The 19577-nt window shown below is 34.3% G+C and overlaps 2 protein-coding genes across 2 annotated transcripts; both read left to right on the forward strand.

Moving 5' to 3' along the window:
- The first annotated feature begins 1492 nt into the window (after nt 1-1492).
- Nucleotides 1493-4431, forward strand: LOC119824218 (olfactory receptor 181-like). Its single transcript, XM_038344379.1, has 2 exons — nt 1493-2389; nt 4306-4431. Exons 1-2 carry the CDS (start codon nt 1493-1495, stop codon nt 4429-4431), a joined length of 1023 nt encoding a protein of 340 aa, XP_038200307.1.
- Nucleotides 4432-15230: 10799 nt separating this feature from the next.
- Nucleotides 15231-16190, forward strand: LOC119825368 (olfactory receptor Olfr180-like). The gene has a single exon (XM_038346207.1). The coding sequence runs from the start codon at nt 15231-15233 to the stop codon at nt 16188-16190; it is 960 nt and encodes a 319-aa protein (XP_038202135.1).
- The last annotated feature ends 3387 nt before the right edge of the window (nt 16191-19577 follow it).

Here is a 19577-nt window from a genome sequence, read left to right on the forward strand (position 1 = left end):
TTTCAAAATCTTTAAATTAAAGAAATATAAAATGTTAAAGATTCAAAATTATAAGTGGATACTTTTTTATTCATTTGACTATATTTTTACTATAAAACTATAGAAAATTTAATCATATTATTGTGAATGGATAGCAAAAATAATATGTTAAGTTCAGAAGAATGGTCAGTTAAATATTAATTAAAATGTGTTCCATTTTTTAAACATGCAGCTTAGAAAGTTTAAATCCTAAGCAAAACACCACTGCTTCACTATGGTTATTCTAAATGTATAGAATGTCAATGACATACGTAGTCTGGGTCTGAGAAAGTGTTTGAGTGTCCTTAAATCATTTGTGTGATGGTTTTATTCATGAGGGTAATTAAAATTAATAATTTGTAAAATTAAAAATTAAAATGCATGCAAAAAAGACTACAGTATGTTCGTATACAAAATGTTCTACCTATACTGTGTTAAGCCAAGAGACTTTTATTCTTTCTGATGGAGAAAGATAATTGCAACAATGTTTTGAGTTCCATGCCGTTTTTGCACTTGATACAGTACAATGTTACACTGGTAACACTATAACAGTATACAGTAAATCAGAGTGATATTGAATTCTGAAATACAGAAATTTAGAAACAAATGACTACATAGATTTAAATACTCAGATAACTGTATATCTACTAAAATCATAACAAAAATAAAGGTATTGATTAATTCTGAATGAATTGGAGTTATATAAGTTGGGTATTTAGAGTGATCAGTATTTGGAATAAGAATGGATTCTTCGTCATCGAATCTCATGTTAACTATATCTACAAGAGGCTTAAAACTAGACCAACAGTTAGCATACCTAGATAATTATGAGTAGCAACCCCATTTGGAAGTCAATCAGATGAGAGGAGTAGGAACTATATTATGTTAAAATGAGTATGAAGTGATTTGAAACTAAGAAAACATTATGGTGTTTTATATTCATACACTGACTTAAAGGATAAAGAGATTTTTCTGAAAATATTCAGCTGCTACTTTACCTGGGAAAAGTGTAAGCTGGAGAAATTCATTTATTTCAAACCACTCTGATTCTGTGTATATTTTAAAAATTCTTGACTAGTTCCAAGAGATAATTCCTTTTTCAGCAATATTTGGATCCCATAATACAATGTTTAGAATGTTTTTGCCTGAAGGATTTTCTTATAAGATTCTTTCATATTGAGAAAAGACAGTTAACAGGCTATGGATTTGTTCTCTGGTACAGGCCAGCTCATGCAGCTAAACCTTTTTCTCTAGGAGTTCCATAGTTCATTTCAGGACAGCCCCGTGTGCATTATCTATGAGTTACTGTTCCCAATGACGTATGCTGGGCATGCTGCTCTTCAGGAGACAGCAGATGATGATGTGATGAGGGTTTCCTATTAATATTGTAGTTAGAACAGTGTAATAAGATACAGTCTACTTGTAATTGCAGGTGAATTACTTTATTATGTTGTCTTAACCCAGATCAGGAATCATGAAGGAAAATCATTCTATGACAACAGAGTTCATCCTTGTGGGATTCTCAGAAAACCCAGTCCTGAAGGCCCTCCTGTTCTTGTTGTTCTCTGTAATCTACCTGGTCACCATGGTTGGGAATCTTGGGCTAGTGGTCTTGATCTACATGGAACACCGTCTTCACACACCCATGTACATCTTTCTGGGCAACCTGGCTCTCATGGATTCCTGCTGCTCCTGTGCCATCACTCCAAAAATGCTAGAGAACTTTATTTCCGTGGACAAAAGGATTTCCCTCTATGAATGCATGACACAGTTCTATTTTCTCTGTTTTGCTGAAACTGCAGACTGCTTCCTACTTGCAGTGATGGCCTATGATCGCTATGTGGCCGTATGCCACCCACTGCAGTACCACACCATGATGTCCAAGAAGCTCTCCATTCAGATGAGTATAGGCACCTTCATTGCCAGTAACCTGCATTCAATCATTCAGACAAGTTGTCTGTTAAGATTAAATTTCTGTAAATCAAATCACATTTATCACTTCTTCTGTGACATACTTCCACTCTATAGGCTCTCTTGTACAGATCCTTTTATTAATGAACTAATGATATATATTTTTTCAATGCCAATTCAAGTCTTTACCATTACCACTGTCTTGGTCTCTTATTTCTGCATTCTTTTCACTATTTTCAAAATGAAATCCAAGGATGGGAGAGGAAAAGCATTTTCTACTTGTGCATCCCATTTTCTTTCTGTGTCAATATTTTACATCTGCCTTCTTACATATATAGGACCATCTAAAGATGGTAATAAAGATATACCAGTGGCTGTATTTTATACAATAATAATTCCTTTGTTAAACCCTTTTATTTACAGCCTGAGAAACAAGGAGGTTTTAAATGCTGTTAAGAAAGTTATGAAAATTTATAGTATTTAAAAAAAATCTTCATCGTCTACAGTGCATTAATTTCATCTCATTAGAATAATTTTATGAATATGAAATATAGAAAATTAAAAATGTGTTAGTTTTAAAATCACTATACTCTATACAAACACAATTCCAAAATAATTTTCAACTATTATTCTGCAATATATAATAAGAAAAAAATAATGGTTCTATCTACTTTTATTATTGTTAAGAGATTTTTCTTTAGTACTGTAATTCCATATTCAATAAACTAATACAATAAAGTATTTGAGTAATTTAATGTTTAACAAAATTCTTCTTTAATTAATATTATTTATATAATGAAAGAAATTTTGCTATTTTTCTAGAATATCCAAATCTAAAATTTCTAGGCATTTACTGATTTTTAAAAAATCTTTCCTTCTATTACTCCTTTTTAAAAACAAATACAATAATATAGAAACCCTACTAAATAATTATAAATATCTTCCTTCAGAATATTTTTATTAATATCATGAATTATTAATATTTGTAAATAGTCACATAAATTTATATGCCACTTACTCATTTTCTCAGTTTATGTTATATTAGTAGATTCTTAATCTAGAAAGTTTAAATTTCAAAGTTGTGGTATCTTTTTTTCCAGTAACTGTTATCTCACACAGGTATGGGAGTGTGCATATATATAACACATATATAAATATATATTCATATATATATATGTATAGCCTTCTCAGTTTGTATACTTCTACTTGCATTCATGCATTCAGGGATGGCCATCTTGGACTGGATAACCATTGGTGTGCTCTTATCTTGGTAAAACTATAGTTGACTTTCGCAACACTCCTTAGTTACTTGTGGTTTCTTTGTGTAGGGCTGAGGCCTCCTAGACTTTCCCTGTCCATGCTAACTTTGTTATTATTAATGACATTTGGCTGTGAAGGAAACAAATTAATATTAATAGAGTTTGATGTACACTTTGCCCAAACTCATTAATGTGAGCATCTTTATACTATCATGGCATTTTTCTTATTAAGAGAGCTTTGCTAATACAATACTATTACCTGTACAGTTCATATTGAATTTTAATACATCTTTCATTAGCGTCTCCAATGGAATGTGACAGTGTTTTAGACTGTCCAATGACCTTGACACTTGAGAAGAATTCTGTCAATGCATATTATATCATTCTTATTTGAATTATTTTCATATATCCCCATTATTATATTTATATTTTGGAAATGAATATGACAGAATTTAATTATGCTTATTTCATCAGGGCTTACTTGCATCAACATGACTTACTGCCCTTGTTCATAGTTTAGTTTGTTGGACTAAATGTAAGGATGTTTGGTTTCACTCGTGGAAGTTGTCTATCTCTTTTTCATACCACTCATTAAAAAGTAAAAAAGTACAAATAGATAGATTATAGATATAGATAGATAGATAGATAGATAGATAGATAGATAGATAGATAGATAGATAATTTTAAGATAAAGGACTTACATTATATTCTATGTGGAGAGAAATATCATAAATTGTGGAAATATTTTAATATCAGATCAGTAATTAAGAAAAATGCATTAAAGAATGAAAATGCCATGTTAAAGCCACATAACCCATTCTGGCATCTCTATGGGTTTAGGGGGAAAGTGTGATACTTCTGGGACAAAAACTAAAGATTTGTGAAGAAAGTTATATAAGAACAATTAAAAGTAGACATTATAGATTTTTCAACAGAACAAGCACCTAACATTAGGCATAGGAACATAGTAGAAAGGGCATTCCCCTCCCCCACTCAATACCTGCCTTCAGCTGTGCCTTAAAAGAGAAAGGAAGGTCTCTTCCAGTGCCACCAAAGCAAAAACTGCACTCTAAAATAATGCATGCTACACGTACAATTTCTTTTTTGCAACAACAAGACACTGAAGAAGGGATTCCCAGGTTTGTTAGTTTGTTCACCGAAGCTAAGGTTGAATTTTAGTGACAAAATACTGGCTGGGGTGAATGGGTCAGAACCTGATATATTTTTATATCTCTTCTGTTGAAAACCAAGTCTTTGGACAACACACAGTATCATTATGAAGTCAAGAAATCAATCGAGACTTGAATGCAGAATCATGTAGCAGGAAGTTAAAGTTGGACTCTGTTACAGAGGAAAGTGAAAGGTGTTTTTATTTGGGAACAATGGCTCTACTTCTGGGAGAATGAATGAACTCAACTATGAGTGGATAACTGTGGGGCCTGAGGCAGAGACCAGCATGTCTAGACAACTAAGATTGCTCAATTTCTGTAGTCTTTAACATTAGAGTGGATTGCTTTGGTTTTATCACCCAGCACACAGAACCAAACAGACATTGCATAGCAAATAATGTGTTCTTTTTTTTTCGTTTATTGTTTTTATTTGCAGGAGGAGTTGAAACAAAACTTAAGGGTGTTTTTCTTTCTCCCCTAAACATGAATCATTCAAGTAAAACCAACTTAACTTCAAACATCCCTCATATCCCTTTTTAGACCAAGCACTACTATTTATAGGGTATAGCATGGATCCCACTTTGTGTTAACATGTCTAGAATAGTGACACAGTGATTTATGCCAACCCCCATTCTTCTTCCTTGTAAATTTCAAAACTAGTATCCCAAGTGGAAGAATGAAATTATTTTATACTCCATCTCATTATAAATGAGTAATTATTGGTTAGTTTTCTTAAATTTTTAATATTTTATTATTTATTTGTTTTTAGCTTCCCTTCACTATTATTTTGATAACTTCATCAAACAATCTATACTGTCCTTAAAGTGTTTTATCTCCTGTTTTTCCTTTAGGTGTCATATTACAATTATTTTCTTAATTTTTAATTTTATTGTTTAGCCTTTGTGTTGCTTGAAATAGGAATGACCACCTAGAGACTCATATATTTCAATGCTGGGCCAGGAGGAATGACACTATTCAGAGGTGTGGCTTTGTTGGAGTAGGTGTGGAAATTTTGGAAGAGATGTGTTACAAAAGGGTAGGTTTGACGTCTCAGAAACTCAAGTACAAAAGGCATTCTTTTCCTGCTGCTTGTGGACACTTATAGAATACTCTGTACTTTCTTCAGCATCATGTCTGCCTAAATGTCTCTCTGCTTTCTACTGTGATGCAACTGATGAAATCTCTGAAATTGTAAGCCTACTTCAATCAAATTAAATGTTTTCCTTATAATAGGCATTGTGTTCATGGTGACTCTTCATAAAAGTAGAAACTGTACAGAAATTGATACCAGGGACTGGGGTATTGTTGTTATAGACCTGACCATGCTTTTGTTTGTTTGGAGAAATATGGACATTGGGAATAGGGAAGCAGTGGATTCTTTAGTGTGGCTTAATTGGCCACTTTAGTAGGAATACAGAAGACAGTGGTTCTGAGGGTGATTTGAACTATAAATGCTGTGGGAACACATTCACTCCTTTAGTCAACAGCCTTTTAGATACCCACCCACTTGGGTATGGTCTCTTATACTGTATAAGCAGTTGTAAAGTCTGTGCCTGCTCTCTTGCTTTTGGCTCCCACTTCCAGCTGCTAGACTCCGTTCCTATTCAAGCAGAGGACTGTTATCTAGGATAGTGATCTGTAAATTTTCCCCTTAAATAAATAGCCCTTTTATTATTCATAATTCTGAAATGGTGTGGGATTGTCTTGTGACTTCCATCATCATCTGGCAACCAACATGGGGCAATAATTCTCAGCCTACTAGGAGGTATCAATGGACCGTCCTCACACGGAATTGGAATGTGCAATTGTACAACCCTGTGCCAATACTTTGTCAGCCAGCCATTAGAAATAATATGCAAGCAATTTCCTAATGGTAGTCTATAATCTACCATTACATGGATGATATTTTGCTATCTGATTCAAATACAGATACTTTAGAAAGTAAATAAAGTCTTGCCTAAATGGGGATTACAAATTATTCCTGAAAGGATTCAAAGAAGAGATTCTGTTAATTACCTAGATTACAGAATAGGTTTACAGAAAATTAGAACACAAAATGCACAAATTAAGAGAGACTGGTTATGGACTCTTAATGACTTTCAAAGATTATTAGGAGACATTTCCAGTCTATTATTAGCTGTTGGGAAAATGCCAGATTTAATAATTCACTTAAACAAAACCTTAGATTATGATAAAATTTGAATCGTTCCTGAGAATTAACAGCTGAAGTGGAAAAGGAATTGATAATGGTTGAGGAGAAATTACAGGAGGCACATGTTGATAGGGTGAATCCAAATTTTAATTGTATTCTAGTCATATTACCTTTCAGAATTTCTCCTACAGGAATTTTAACACAGAGGGAAGATATTATTTCAGAATGGATCTTTTTACCACATAAACCAAGTAAAAAATTAAAAACTTCTGTGGAAAAAAAATCTCTGAATTAATTATAAAAGTAAATAGAGACTTTGTCAATTAGCAGGTTTATACCCAGCAAATATTTCAGTGTCTTTTACTTTTGAAGAAATGAAAAAGTTATGGGAAGATGATGAATCATGGAAATGGGCTTGTGTTAATTTTTGGGAGTAATTAATAGCAATTATCCCAAAAGTGATAGACTTAACCTAATAAAGAAAATTTCTTGGATTCTTCCCCAAATTGTATGTGATGCACCAATTACTAAGATAATTCATTTTATACTGATACAAATAAATCAGGATATTTTTTAAATTGCATTATATATCACTCCTAACTCTGATCAAGAAACTTATATATTGTTTACATGTTGAGGTCATTGTCCTCAGCTGTTGCACATTTATGTAGAGATTATTTAATATTCTTACATGAAGTTTTAGTCTTTAAGTTATATAAGTATTAAATATAACAGGTCAATGGTTGTTCATATTTGTTGTACATACAGTCAGATCAATTAGGTTCTTTAGATAAATAGAGATTGTATTCTGTCTTAATAAGTAATCTTCAACCACTTCAAGGATTTTTAGAACATGGCATTTAAATAACTTAGGATTCTGTTGACATGAGACATGATTGCTGTTGACAGCACCAGTTAATTTACCAAGAGTATGTTGAACACCAAATACACTCCACTTGGAGATTGTTTTCTTCTTGGCACAATTGGCCTTTGGGCAAGGAACTGCCCATACCTTAATCACTGACAAAGTACAAAGCATCCAGACATGGAGAAGCAGGACACAAGGAAAAAGACTGTCAAATCTTGCCAATAGAGGGTTAGATGGTTATGAAAATTCCCTGCTTCTGAACATAGACTGTCAGTTATGCTACACCTTAGCCAAAGTTGGTTACTTCAATGTTGCAAAATGAGATTTTGCGTGATTTCTCAGGAAGCTAATTGTCTTCATCATACATTACTCACTTTGGAAGCTACTTGATTGAACTTCCTGCCTACTCAAGTAATATTATCTCCCTTCTCAGGTTTTTGATGTGGTTGAAGATTAGATAGACGTAGTTACTGTACTCTTATGATCTAGCCAAGCCATTTCCTATACAAGACTTATGCTCCTTAAGACAGGATGTTTATTAAAACATTTAGCATATGTTCCTTGCTTAATATTGTTTATGCTACTTGTAATTCTAATTATACTTGATATCCATTCCTAATATATATAGTTTGGTATTGGGTTTAGAACTCTTTTATTTAAACAAAAGGGAGAAGTGCTATGGGAGCACATTCTGCTCCTTCGGCCAATAGCCTTTAAGATACCAGACAACTTGGGCATGGTCTCTTATACCGTAAAAGCAGTTGTAATGTGTGAGCCTACTCTCTTGCTTCCAGCACCCACTTCCAGCTGCTAGACTCTGTTCATGTTCATGCAGAGGACTGTTGTCTAGGACAGTGATCTGTAGGTTTTCCCTTAAATAAAAGCCCTTTTATTATTCATAGTTCTGAACTGGTGTGGGATTGTTTTGTGACTTCCATCATCAGTTATGGGCATGGTTCAAGACGTTTCACAGGATAAAAATATTAGAATGAGGCCTAGAGAACAATCTTGTGATATTTTGTTGAAGAATGTGGCTAGTTTTTGCTATTGTCTGAAAAATATGCATTAAACTAAATTGGAGAGTTTTGGAGAATTATGTTGGCAGAAATTTCAAAATAGCCTAGTATTGACTCTGTCATGGGGTTATCAGTGTTCACTTTTTTTGAAGACTAAAATAAAAAGGAGAAAGCTGTGAAAAAAAAGTTGCATAATATGTAATTTGAGAATGAAAGGTATACAAGGAAGTGGAATGGAGAATAATCCTGTGTTCAATGCAATAAACAGTTTTTTAAAAAAAGCATGATGCTAGATACTCAAAGAAGATCCTGTGCAATTAAGCTTTCATTTTGAAAATGAATTTTTAAAAAAATAGGGCTTGGTATGGTAGTGCATGCACTTTTAATCCCAAGATTTTGAAGGTAGAGATGTAGAAAACTAAGTTCAAGGCTAGCCAGACTGGAAAGCACTCCAGGATAGTAAAACTTAAGCAGTGAAAAGAATAATTGAAAATGGAAAGCTTCTGGAGCAAGAAGTCTGCTTATTAAAAAAGATAATCAGCCACATCATTGAAGTTATTTATCATCTGTAGGAGTTCTTTGGTGGGGGTCACTAATGTACACTATCATATTATTTGCAAATAACGAAAGTTTGATTTCTTCCTTTCCGATTCAAATCCCCTTGATCTCCTTATATTCTCTTGTTGCTATTGCTAAAACTTCAAGAACTATGTTGAAGAGATATGCAAAAAAATCAGTAACCCTCGTATACACACAGGATAGAGAAGCAGAGAGGGAATTCAGAGAAACTTCACCTTTTACAATAGCCACAAATAGCATAAAATATCTTGGGGTAACTCTAACCAAGGAAGTGAAAGATCTATTTGATAAGAACTTTAAGTCTTTAAAGAAAGAAATTGAAGAGGACACCAGAAAAAGGAAGGATCTCCCATGCTTTTGGATGGGTAGGATCAACATAGTAAAAATGGCAATTCTACCACAGGCAATCTATAAATTCAACGCAATCCTCATTAAAATCCCAACAAAATTCTTCACAGACCTTCAGAGAACAATAATGAACTTTATATGGAAAAACAAAAAAACCCAGGATAACCAAAACAATCTTATACAGTAAAGGATCTTCTGGAGGCATTACCATCCCTGACTTCAAACTCTATTACAGAGCTACAGTATTGAAAACAGCTGGGTATTGGCATAAAAACAGAGAAGTTGACCAATGGAGTTGAATAGAAAACCCGGATATCAACCCACAGACCTATGAACATCTGATTTTCAACAAAGGACCTAAAAGTCTACAATGGAAGAAAGAAAGCCTCTTCAACAAATGATGATGGCAAAACTGGTTGTCAACCTGTAGAAGAATGAAAATAGATCCATATCTATCACCATGCACAAAACTCAAGTACAAATAGATTAAAGACCTCAATATCAATCTGACCACACTGAACCTGTTAGAAGAGAAAGTGGGAAGTACTCTACAACACATGGGCACAGGAGACTACTTCCTCAGCATAACCCCAGTAACACAGACAATAAGGGCAACATTGAATAAATGGGACCTCCTAAAACTAAGAAGCTTCTGTAAAGCAAAGAACACTGTCATTAAGACAAAAAGGCAACCTATTGACTTGGAGAAGATCTTCACCAACCCCAAACAGACAATGGTCTAATCTCCAAAATATATAAAGAATACAGGAAACTAGACTTTAAAATGCTAATTAACCCAATTAAAAAATCGGGCACTGATCTGAACAGAGAATTCTCAACAGAAGAAGTTCAAATGGCCAACAGACACTTAAGGACATGCTCAACCTCCTTAGCGATCAGGGATATGCAAATCAAAACAACTTTGAGATACCATCTTACACATAACAGAATGGCTAAAATAAAAAACACCAATGATAGCCTTTGCTGTAGAGCATGTGGAGTAAGGGAAACACTCATCCATTGCTGGTGGGAATGCAAACTTGTGCAACCACTTTGGAAATCAGTGTGGCAGTTTCTCAGGAAATTCGGGATCTACCTACCGTAGGACCCAGCAATACCACTCTTGGAAATATACCCAAGAGATACCCTATCACATATTACAAAAGCATTTGTTCAACTATGTTCATAGCAGCATTATTTGTAATAGCCAGAACCTGGAAACAACCTAGATGTCCTTCAATGGAAGAATGGATAAAGAAAGTGTGAAATATAGAGTACTATATAGAGTACTACTCAGTGGTAAAAAAAAACAATGACATCTTGAATTTTGCATGCAAATGGATGGAAATAGAAAACACCATCCTGAGTGAGGTAAGCCAGACCCAAAAAGATGAATATGGTCTGTACTTACTCGTAAGTAGATTCTAGCCATAAATAAAGGACATTGAGCCTATAATTCGAGATCCTAGAGAAGCTAAATAAGAAGGTGAACCCAAAGAAAATCATATAGTTATCCTCCTGGATATTGGAAGTACACAAGATTGCCAGGCAAAAATTGGGAACTCGGGGGTGGGGTGAACTGGGTAAAGGGGAGATGGGGAGAGAAAGTGAGAAGGGGAGGATGGGGACAGCTTGGGGGAATGGGATGGTTGGGATGGAGGAAGGGTGGATATGGGAGCAGGGAAATATATATCGTAATTAAGGGAGCCATTTTAGGGTTGGCAAGAGTCTTGACTGTAGAGGTGTTCCCAGGTGTCCATGGAGATGTCCCCAGGTTGTTCCTTGGGCTGCTGAGGAGAGGGAGCCTGAAATGGCCCTATCCTATAGCCATACTGATGAATATCTTACATATCACCATAGAATCTTCATCTGCTGATGGGTGGAGATAAAGACAGAGACCCACATTGGAGCACTGGACTGAGCTACCAAGATCCAAATGAGGAGCAGAAGGAGGAAGAACATGAACAACGAAGTCAGGACCACGAGTGGTGCGCCCACCCACTGAGACGGTGGAGCTGATCTAATGGGAGCTCACCAAAGCCCCTGGATTGGGACTGATGGAGCATGTGATCAAACCAGACTCTCTGAATGTGGCTGACAAGGAAGGCTGAGTGAGAAGCCAAGGACAATGGCACTGGGTTTTGATTCTACTTTATGTACTGGCTTTGTGGGAACCTAGTCTGTTTGAATACTCACCTTCCTAGACCTGGATGGAAGGGTGAGGACCTTGGACTTCCCACAGGGCAGGGAACTCTGACTGCTCTTTGGACTAGAGAGAGAGGGAGGGGGAGGGAGGAGGGCGGAAATGGGAGGAGTGGAAGAGGTGGAAATTTTTAATAAAAAAGAAAATATTTAAAAATATTTTAAAAACTATATATATATGTATATATATATGTACACACACACACACACACACACACACACACACACACACACATATATATATATATATATATATATATATATATATATATATATATATATATATATGATATCCAGGGAAAATCAACAGGGCTGCACTTCAGATATGCCAGTTAGAGGACATATAAAAAGGCAAAGCAGCCTGATGTCTATAGAGAAAATCTGCCAAAGAAGAGATGAAACGTTAAAAATGAAAATCTTAATGAATAAAAGACCAGTGGAAGGTGCCATCAAAAGACTTCATCAAAGACCATGGTTACATAAAATAATAATCTAATAACCAAACAAAAAATCTGCATATGCCCATGCTAGCTGTAATCCTAGAGAGATGAGGAGATGGAGACATTAGGAACACTGGGGATTCCTGGCCAGACTTAGAAATAAATCTTGTTTGAAAGAATTAAGGAATGTGTCCTCATAACTTCTATTTGCACATGTTCTTACACACACCTCAAACTCATTCACCAGATGCTGAATACACAAATAAAATCTGATTTAGAGTATTTATTTTGTAAATAATTAAGTTAGTTTGAGAATAGAAAATTGATAATAAGCCCGGTGTTGTTGCTGCATGCCTTTACTTAGGACATGAAGGAGACTGAGGAAGGTGGATCTCTATGAGTTTGAAGTCAGCCTAGTCTCAATTGGAGAGTTGAAAGAGCCAGGACTGTAACAGAGATAAGCATCGTTGTCTCACAGAATTAAAAATGGTAATATATTCAAGGCGGGAATCACACTTCGTATGAAGATTAAAAGTATTTAAATATATAAAAAAATTAAAGAAAGTGGCCATTTAAGAGTAAATGTTCTTTTTAAAATATAATACAAGAAAGAGAAATGGTGGCTATATCCCTGGAGATCGATACTGAAGATTTAAAGATAAAAAAATCATGTCATAAATGCTTTAAGATGTCCAGTCCATGAAACTCTCCCGAAACCAAGATAATGAGTATGTAGACTAAGTAGCATGGAGAATAGCAAGGAGCCAAAACCATTTCTTGAGGATAAAATAATATCTGCATTAGAGAAAGGATGAGTGGGATATTCACTAAAATGTTAACTTATAATCATGGCATTAATTACATTAATCACTGTATATTTTTATAGATGTACATTTATCTCTTCCTCATGGTGAGTTGAATACAGGAACACAGCCTTGCACTTAACAAATTTACTTAAAATTCTGTTTTTCAACAAATAAATGTTGCCAAAGTAAACAATGTCAGAGACGTTTATAAAAATGGATTTATAGAATGGGGTCAGGTTCACTGTAGGTTGTGAGAGAAAAAAATGTGATTCCAGTTGACAGCACTAGGCTTTGTTGTCTAATCTAGAAATTCAAATTACTTTTCAAATTTGTTTATTACCAAGTGATCTTTATTGGTTTTTTTTTTTTGTCCAAAACAATTTTCATGTAAGCAAGATCAATGAGGCACAAGAAATCAAATATCTGAACATGAAAGATGATTTAACCTTTAAAGCCAACTTTATGGGTAGTTACTAGATTTAATCTCAGTATTTAATTTCCCTTACCTTTAATTAATGTGTTTGGTTTAAGGGTATTTTGGGATTCAACCTCTCCAACTGGAGTCTCTGCAGAAATACCTATTGTCAATGCCAAGGAACTCCCTTTAGAATTGTCACTGACCTATGAGTAGAGAGTGTCCTATATTCCCATAAATTATTCCTCAATGCTATAAAGCTTCTGGAACGATTAGGTGACTCTATTGGCCTATATGGCATGATAGATAGTGAGCTTTCAGTATGTGAATGGGTTTCAAATTCCTTTCTAAAGATGGAGAAGCAAATCTAAAATGTTTCTGCATTTATTTTTCCTTTTTATCCACTTGTGTTTAGTTTGTCTCTGAATTAAAGACCTACTGAAAAGATAGAATGAAGAACTAGATGGATTATTCTGTCTATTCTGAGCTCAAAAGTCCCATAGTCATGTCAGCAAGTACACAGGTACGTTATCCATAGTCTGAAAAATAATTCTAGGATGAGTAGTCAAATTCTTAAGATTTGGTTGAATGTTTGGTACTAGAGAGGGAAAGATGAGTTTTCACATAATGAGTTCTGATACAATATTTTAAAATAAACTTTCATTTTCTACATTTATGTACAAATATACATATTTGATTTGACCAGTATATACTGCTAAAAGTAATAATTTATAGTGCTATAAGTATTTTCCCAAAAGAGTATAATTTGAGAGATATAATAGTATTATATATTTAAATTATAAATGGCAGTATATTTGTTATTTTTTATTGAGCTTTACATTTTTCTCTGCTTCCCTCCATGAATAGCAGTATATTTTATCCATTTATTTATATGCCATTGGTCATGCAACACCAGAAAACCTTTTCATGTTATGGGAGTGAAACAGGAAACAGTTTATTAAGTTTAATATAGAAAACATCTAAAATCAAGGAAATGATAATTATAGTTTTTTAAAGAAATACTATTTAAATAATATTTTACTCTGTTCCTTCAAAAATATCCATGCAAGATCTAGAAAGTCAGAGTATTGTGGCAATTTCTAGGAGAACAAAATGATTTTAACAGTAAAATACATGCTGTTCTTGGATTTGAATGTTTCAGTAATACCTGAAAAACTAAAATCTAATAAATTTGGGTAGTTACTGAATTCTATCAAATGAGTAAAAAGAAAAGAATTAAAAGTTTAAATATTCTTATAAATGCATAACATTTATTGAACTCAATAAAAGGAAAACATTGCTTTATCCTGACAATATTGGTGAATACACAGCAGGAATTTGACATTTACATATCAGTAACCACACTGTGAGCAGATACCTTGACAGTAGGACTCATAATAAAGGACATATGCAGAACATTGGAAACTTCACAAAAATACTAGAATATAGGGATATTAAAGAGTAGATATAATTCTTTGGAAATTTATCGATCAAGAGAGAGTGGGATCCTGACCACATTGGATCCAATAGAAAAAAATTTAAGATCAAAATATAATATTTCACAATCATAGCCAAACTTAAAAGTCTAATTAGCCGTCATTCAAAATGTCACACAAAAATCCAAGCTGGAAAAGATATCTAAGACAGAAAAATATTTTTCAAACTCTAATTCTATGAAAATTTATCAATTAGTCACTAAATTCTTTACTGGGAAATTTATTTTTAAGGATCACATTGACCCCATAGATATTTTTTGAAAAGCACAGAACAGATTCTTTAAGGAAAAATAGACAGACACATATGTCGGCCATGAATTTATACTAATAAATAAAATAATCTGTTTGAGGCATCTAGGATTATACTCATACTTATAATCTATGTGTGACTTATTCTCATATGACAAAAAATACCATGATGCATTTGAGGGGATTGCTAAGGTAAATTGACAAAGTCCTTACTTGCTCACTGTAACAAAAAAGGGAGACTTACACATATTCTGCTCATAATAGCAATCAAATGTCTTAACAATTTTTGTGTCAGCAGAGAAATGAGAATGGATATGACAAATCACTCTTCAACCATGGAGTTCATCCTGGTGGGATTCTCAGATTATCCAGACCTGAAGACCCTCCTGTTCCTGGTGTTCTCTGTAATCTACCTGGTCACCATGGTGGGGAATCTTGGGCTGGTGGTGTTGATCTACATGGAACACCGTCTTCACACACCCATGTACATCTTTCTGAGCAACCTGGCTCTCATGGATACCTGCTGCTCCTGTGCCATCACTCCCAAGATGCTAGAGAACTTCTTTTCTGAGGATAGAAGGATTTCTTTCTATGAATGCATGGCACAGTCCTATTTTCTCTGCTTTGCTGAAACTGCAGACTGCTTTCTTCTGTCAGCAATGGCCTATGACCGCTATGTGGCCATATGCAACCCTCTGCAGTACCACACCATGATGTCCAAGAAGCTCTCCATTCAGATGAGTGTAGGCACCTTCATAGCCAGTAACCTGCATTCCATGATTCTCATAGGTTGCCTCTCAAGGTTAACTTTCTGTAAATCTATTCGCATTGATCACTTCTTCTGTGATGTTCTTCCACTGTATAAGCTCTCCTGTACAGACACTTTTATTAATGAACTAATGATATATATTTTTTCAATGCCAATTCAAGTTTTTACCATTACCACTGTCTTGGTCTCTTATTTCTGCATTCTTTTCACTATTTTCAAAATGAAAACCAGGGATGGGAGAAGAAAAGCATTTTCTACTTGTGCATCCCATTTTCTTTCTGTGTCAATATTCTACATATGTATTATCATGGATAGTCGACCATTGGAAGAAGGGAATAAAGACCTATCAGTAGCTGTATTTTATACAATAATAATTCCTTTGATAAACCCTTTTATTTACAGTCTGAGGAATAAGGAAGTAGTAATTGCTATTAAAAAAGTTATAAATACTTATAATACTTTTAAGAAATCTTCAAGCTCTACATCTCACTAGATATAACTCATTAAAATTATTTTATAAATGTGAAATATAAAAAATGAAAATGTATAAAGTTTAGTCCTTAAATAAGTAGACTTATTTATTAAGCAATATATTATTAAAATTCAAAAATAATTTGTCAATTATTTATCTGAATTATATAGCCCAAATAAGTCAATGTAAATTTAATAACTGTCATATCTTCACTCATTACATCCATGGGATTTTCCCATAGTATTGCTTCAGTAAGTTAACATCACATCATGATTAAATATAAATATTTAAGAATATCTTGAATTAACACTGTGTAGTTAATTGAAAAATATTGTGTGCCTTTCCCATTGTTCTTATTTTTATGTCTTTTTAAATTTCTAGGCTAAAACTTGGTGATTATCATTCAGAAATTGTTCCTTTTATTCTTCTCTTACTTCTGTTATTTCTTTCTTTGCCTTGGAATATTTTATGGTTCTCTTACCCCAAAAATGAACACTCTGAGGTGCAAAGCAAATATAATTAAAACAGAAAAACAATGCCAAATAAATACAATTACTACTTTTTGAATGTATCATTTGATACAAATAATATAAAATTATTAATGTTTTGAATATCAGTAACTTAAATTTATAGATTTTAGCATATTTTTCAGATTAACTAAGTTTTGATGATTATTCTTTGTGTAGAATAAATTCAATCTAAAAATTTTGTTTTGAAAGTTTCATGTAATCTCAGTGTTTACTTTTCTAGAGATATGTGGGATTTTTTTGTAATATACAAATGCTCAAAATGGAATTAGACATTTTTCCAAAGAGGATTCCATTTTCTGTATTTCTACTGAGAAATAAAACAAAGCATATACAAATTCTACATGAGATCTCTTTTTTACTTAAATGATCATGTGATTACAGAGCTTATGTCTTGGTGTTCTTTTAAACATTTGAATATCACCAACCACTTTATGATTGTATTTAAATCTTGTCCCCACACATCACCACCCCAAAAATTGATCACTTTTTGACAAAGATCCTATGGATGGACATGATCACATGCACTAAGAGTGTGCCCATTTTTCTAAAAATGGACATAGTATCAAACTGAGTCCTAATGGCTTTTATTTACCCATAGATTAATGCATCTCTCAACTCTCATCAGAGAAGCTTTCATTTGCAATAGATAGTGATTAATACTGGTATCTCACACATACCAAAGAACAGACAATAAGAAGCTTTAGAATATTCAGTCCTAAACAAAACATCTATATTGTGCACCCTCCTTCCAAGGCTTGGGTGATTATGAGAGAAATGGTAGAAAGACTGGAAGAACAAGATGCAGTGGGTGAATACAAGGAAAGAGAGTCCTTCAGGGACAATGGGAAAGCTGCTTATATGCCTATGTTATGGAGACTGTGACAGGATGTCACATATGAAATTTTACATACCAACCCCAGGTCCTACTCCCTACCCTCCTCCCATTCTCTTTGGAGACCTGCTCACACAATAGTTTTGTGGGATGTGGAGATGATGGTAGCTAATCCCAGACAGGATTCTAGCATGGAGAAGTGAGGTGAACTCTTCTAGCTGAGAAACTATGGTGATTTATGGCTGCTGAGGAAGGGAGAGTAGGTTTTTCTTAAGAATGTTGTATCCTGTACATGAACCAAACTCCATTGAAGGGCTACAAATATTAATACAAATAAATTGTACTTGAAGGGTGAATAAAAGCAGGACACATATTGAATGAATCAATAATACTTCAGAGTAAGTCTCATGATCAGGAGTACTTGGCCAAAACAAATTAAACTCCATGGACTTTTTTATTGTTTTCTTTTTTTCCATTCTCTTCTTCAGTTTTTTCTGTTTTATTTTGGCATTTCCTTTTTCTTATGTTAGGATATCTTTTATTTTATTATTTTCTTTTTATTGCACATTTTGATTTTAATTTGTACGGTTGGGTTTTTTTCCCTATGTTGTTGTCTCCTCTTTCGTCTTCTAGTCTCTGTGGCCTGTGGTTGAACAGGGCTCTCTGTTCAAGTTGGGGGCTAGACTTCTGACTACTGGCATGACAACTTTTAGATCAGGAATTCTTTGCCTGAGGTGGGTATTGGGACACAATGATCAGGAGAGGAGGAGGGATTGGGATAGTGTTGGAGGCACAACAAAAGAATAGGGGAAGTTCAATTGGCAGCATGCCTGAAGTTCTGGTAGCCAGTCTGGCCTATAGTTCAGTACAGAATATCAGCCTAAATTGGGATCTGGAGAACAAGATGAAGAATGAGGGAGGGGACACTATGAATAGCATAAGGTGTGGGAAAAAAAAGGTTGGAGGACATTGATGGGCAGGCAGCCTACCTGGAGTCCTGGAGTTGTGGCAGCTGGCATGACCTCTGATCTAGCATATAGTCTCCACCTGAGTTCTCCTATGTGTTCTTCTGATCTTCACTTGAGCAGGGGATGTCCAACACAGGCAGTGGCTGGCACACAGCAAGGAGAGTGGAAAGTTGGGAGAGAAGAATTTGTGAGAACCAAACAAATGGAATGGGAGAGTTTTAAGGATGGGCATCCTACCTTTTCTTCTGGCTGCTTAGACTTGCAGTTCAGCACTGAATGTCTACACAATTATTTTGTCACACAGTAGGTTTTTTGTTGTTTTTCTCGTTTGTTTTTTAATACTCATTCCCTCTAACTTTTCTTACTAATTAATTGAATTTTACATACCAATCCCAGGTCCTACTCCCTACTCTCATCCCATTCTCTTTAGATACCTTGCTCATACATTAGTTTTATGGGATGTGGAGATGAAGAACGATAATAAAGACTCACACATAAAACATAAACAACATATATTTTTGTTTTATCTTCTCAAGAGTCATACCAGGCAGTATAAAATTATATCTCCTTAGCAATATGTTACTTGGTCATATCTTATTGTCATTAAATTTTTCTTTTCCTATTGACTTCATTTACTTAATTTCTAGATGACCAAGAGCATTTAGTTACCATAGTACCATTTGTTACTTCTATCTTGTTCACAAACACAACACCTAATATTGTATGAATAAAGTCTATAAAAGTTCTATAAAAGTTCAAAACACCCAAAGGCACCCCTTTTTACTCCACAAGGAAATGGACTGAGTTAAGAGTATTCTCTCTCTCTCTCTCCTTTCTCACCTCTCTTTTCCCTCTCCCTCTCAACTCCCTTCCTCTCTTACTAATGTATTTATTTCCCCTTATAAACCAGTAAAAAAAGAAAACTTAGAACAATTATCAATAACTCTAGAATGAACTTCAAAGGGCTAGTAGTGTAAGCAGAGACTGTTCTTTCATTTTATGCCATCAAACCTGAATAATTCACATGGAAACTACATTAATTACAACACTGCTTTGTCTTTGGCTCATACATATTTCT

The sequence above is a fragment of the Arvicola amphibius genome, chromosome 10 (assembly GCF_903992535.2).
Source record: "Arvicola amphibius chromosome 10, mArvAmp1.2, whole genome shotgun sequence".
Classification (NCBI taxonomy): Eukaryota; Metazoa; Chordata; class Mammalia; order Rodentia; family Cricetidae; genus Arvicola; species Arvicola amphibius.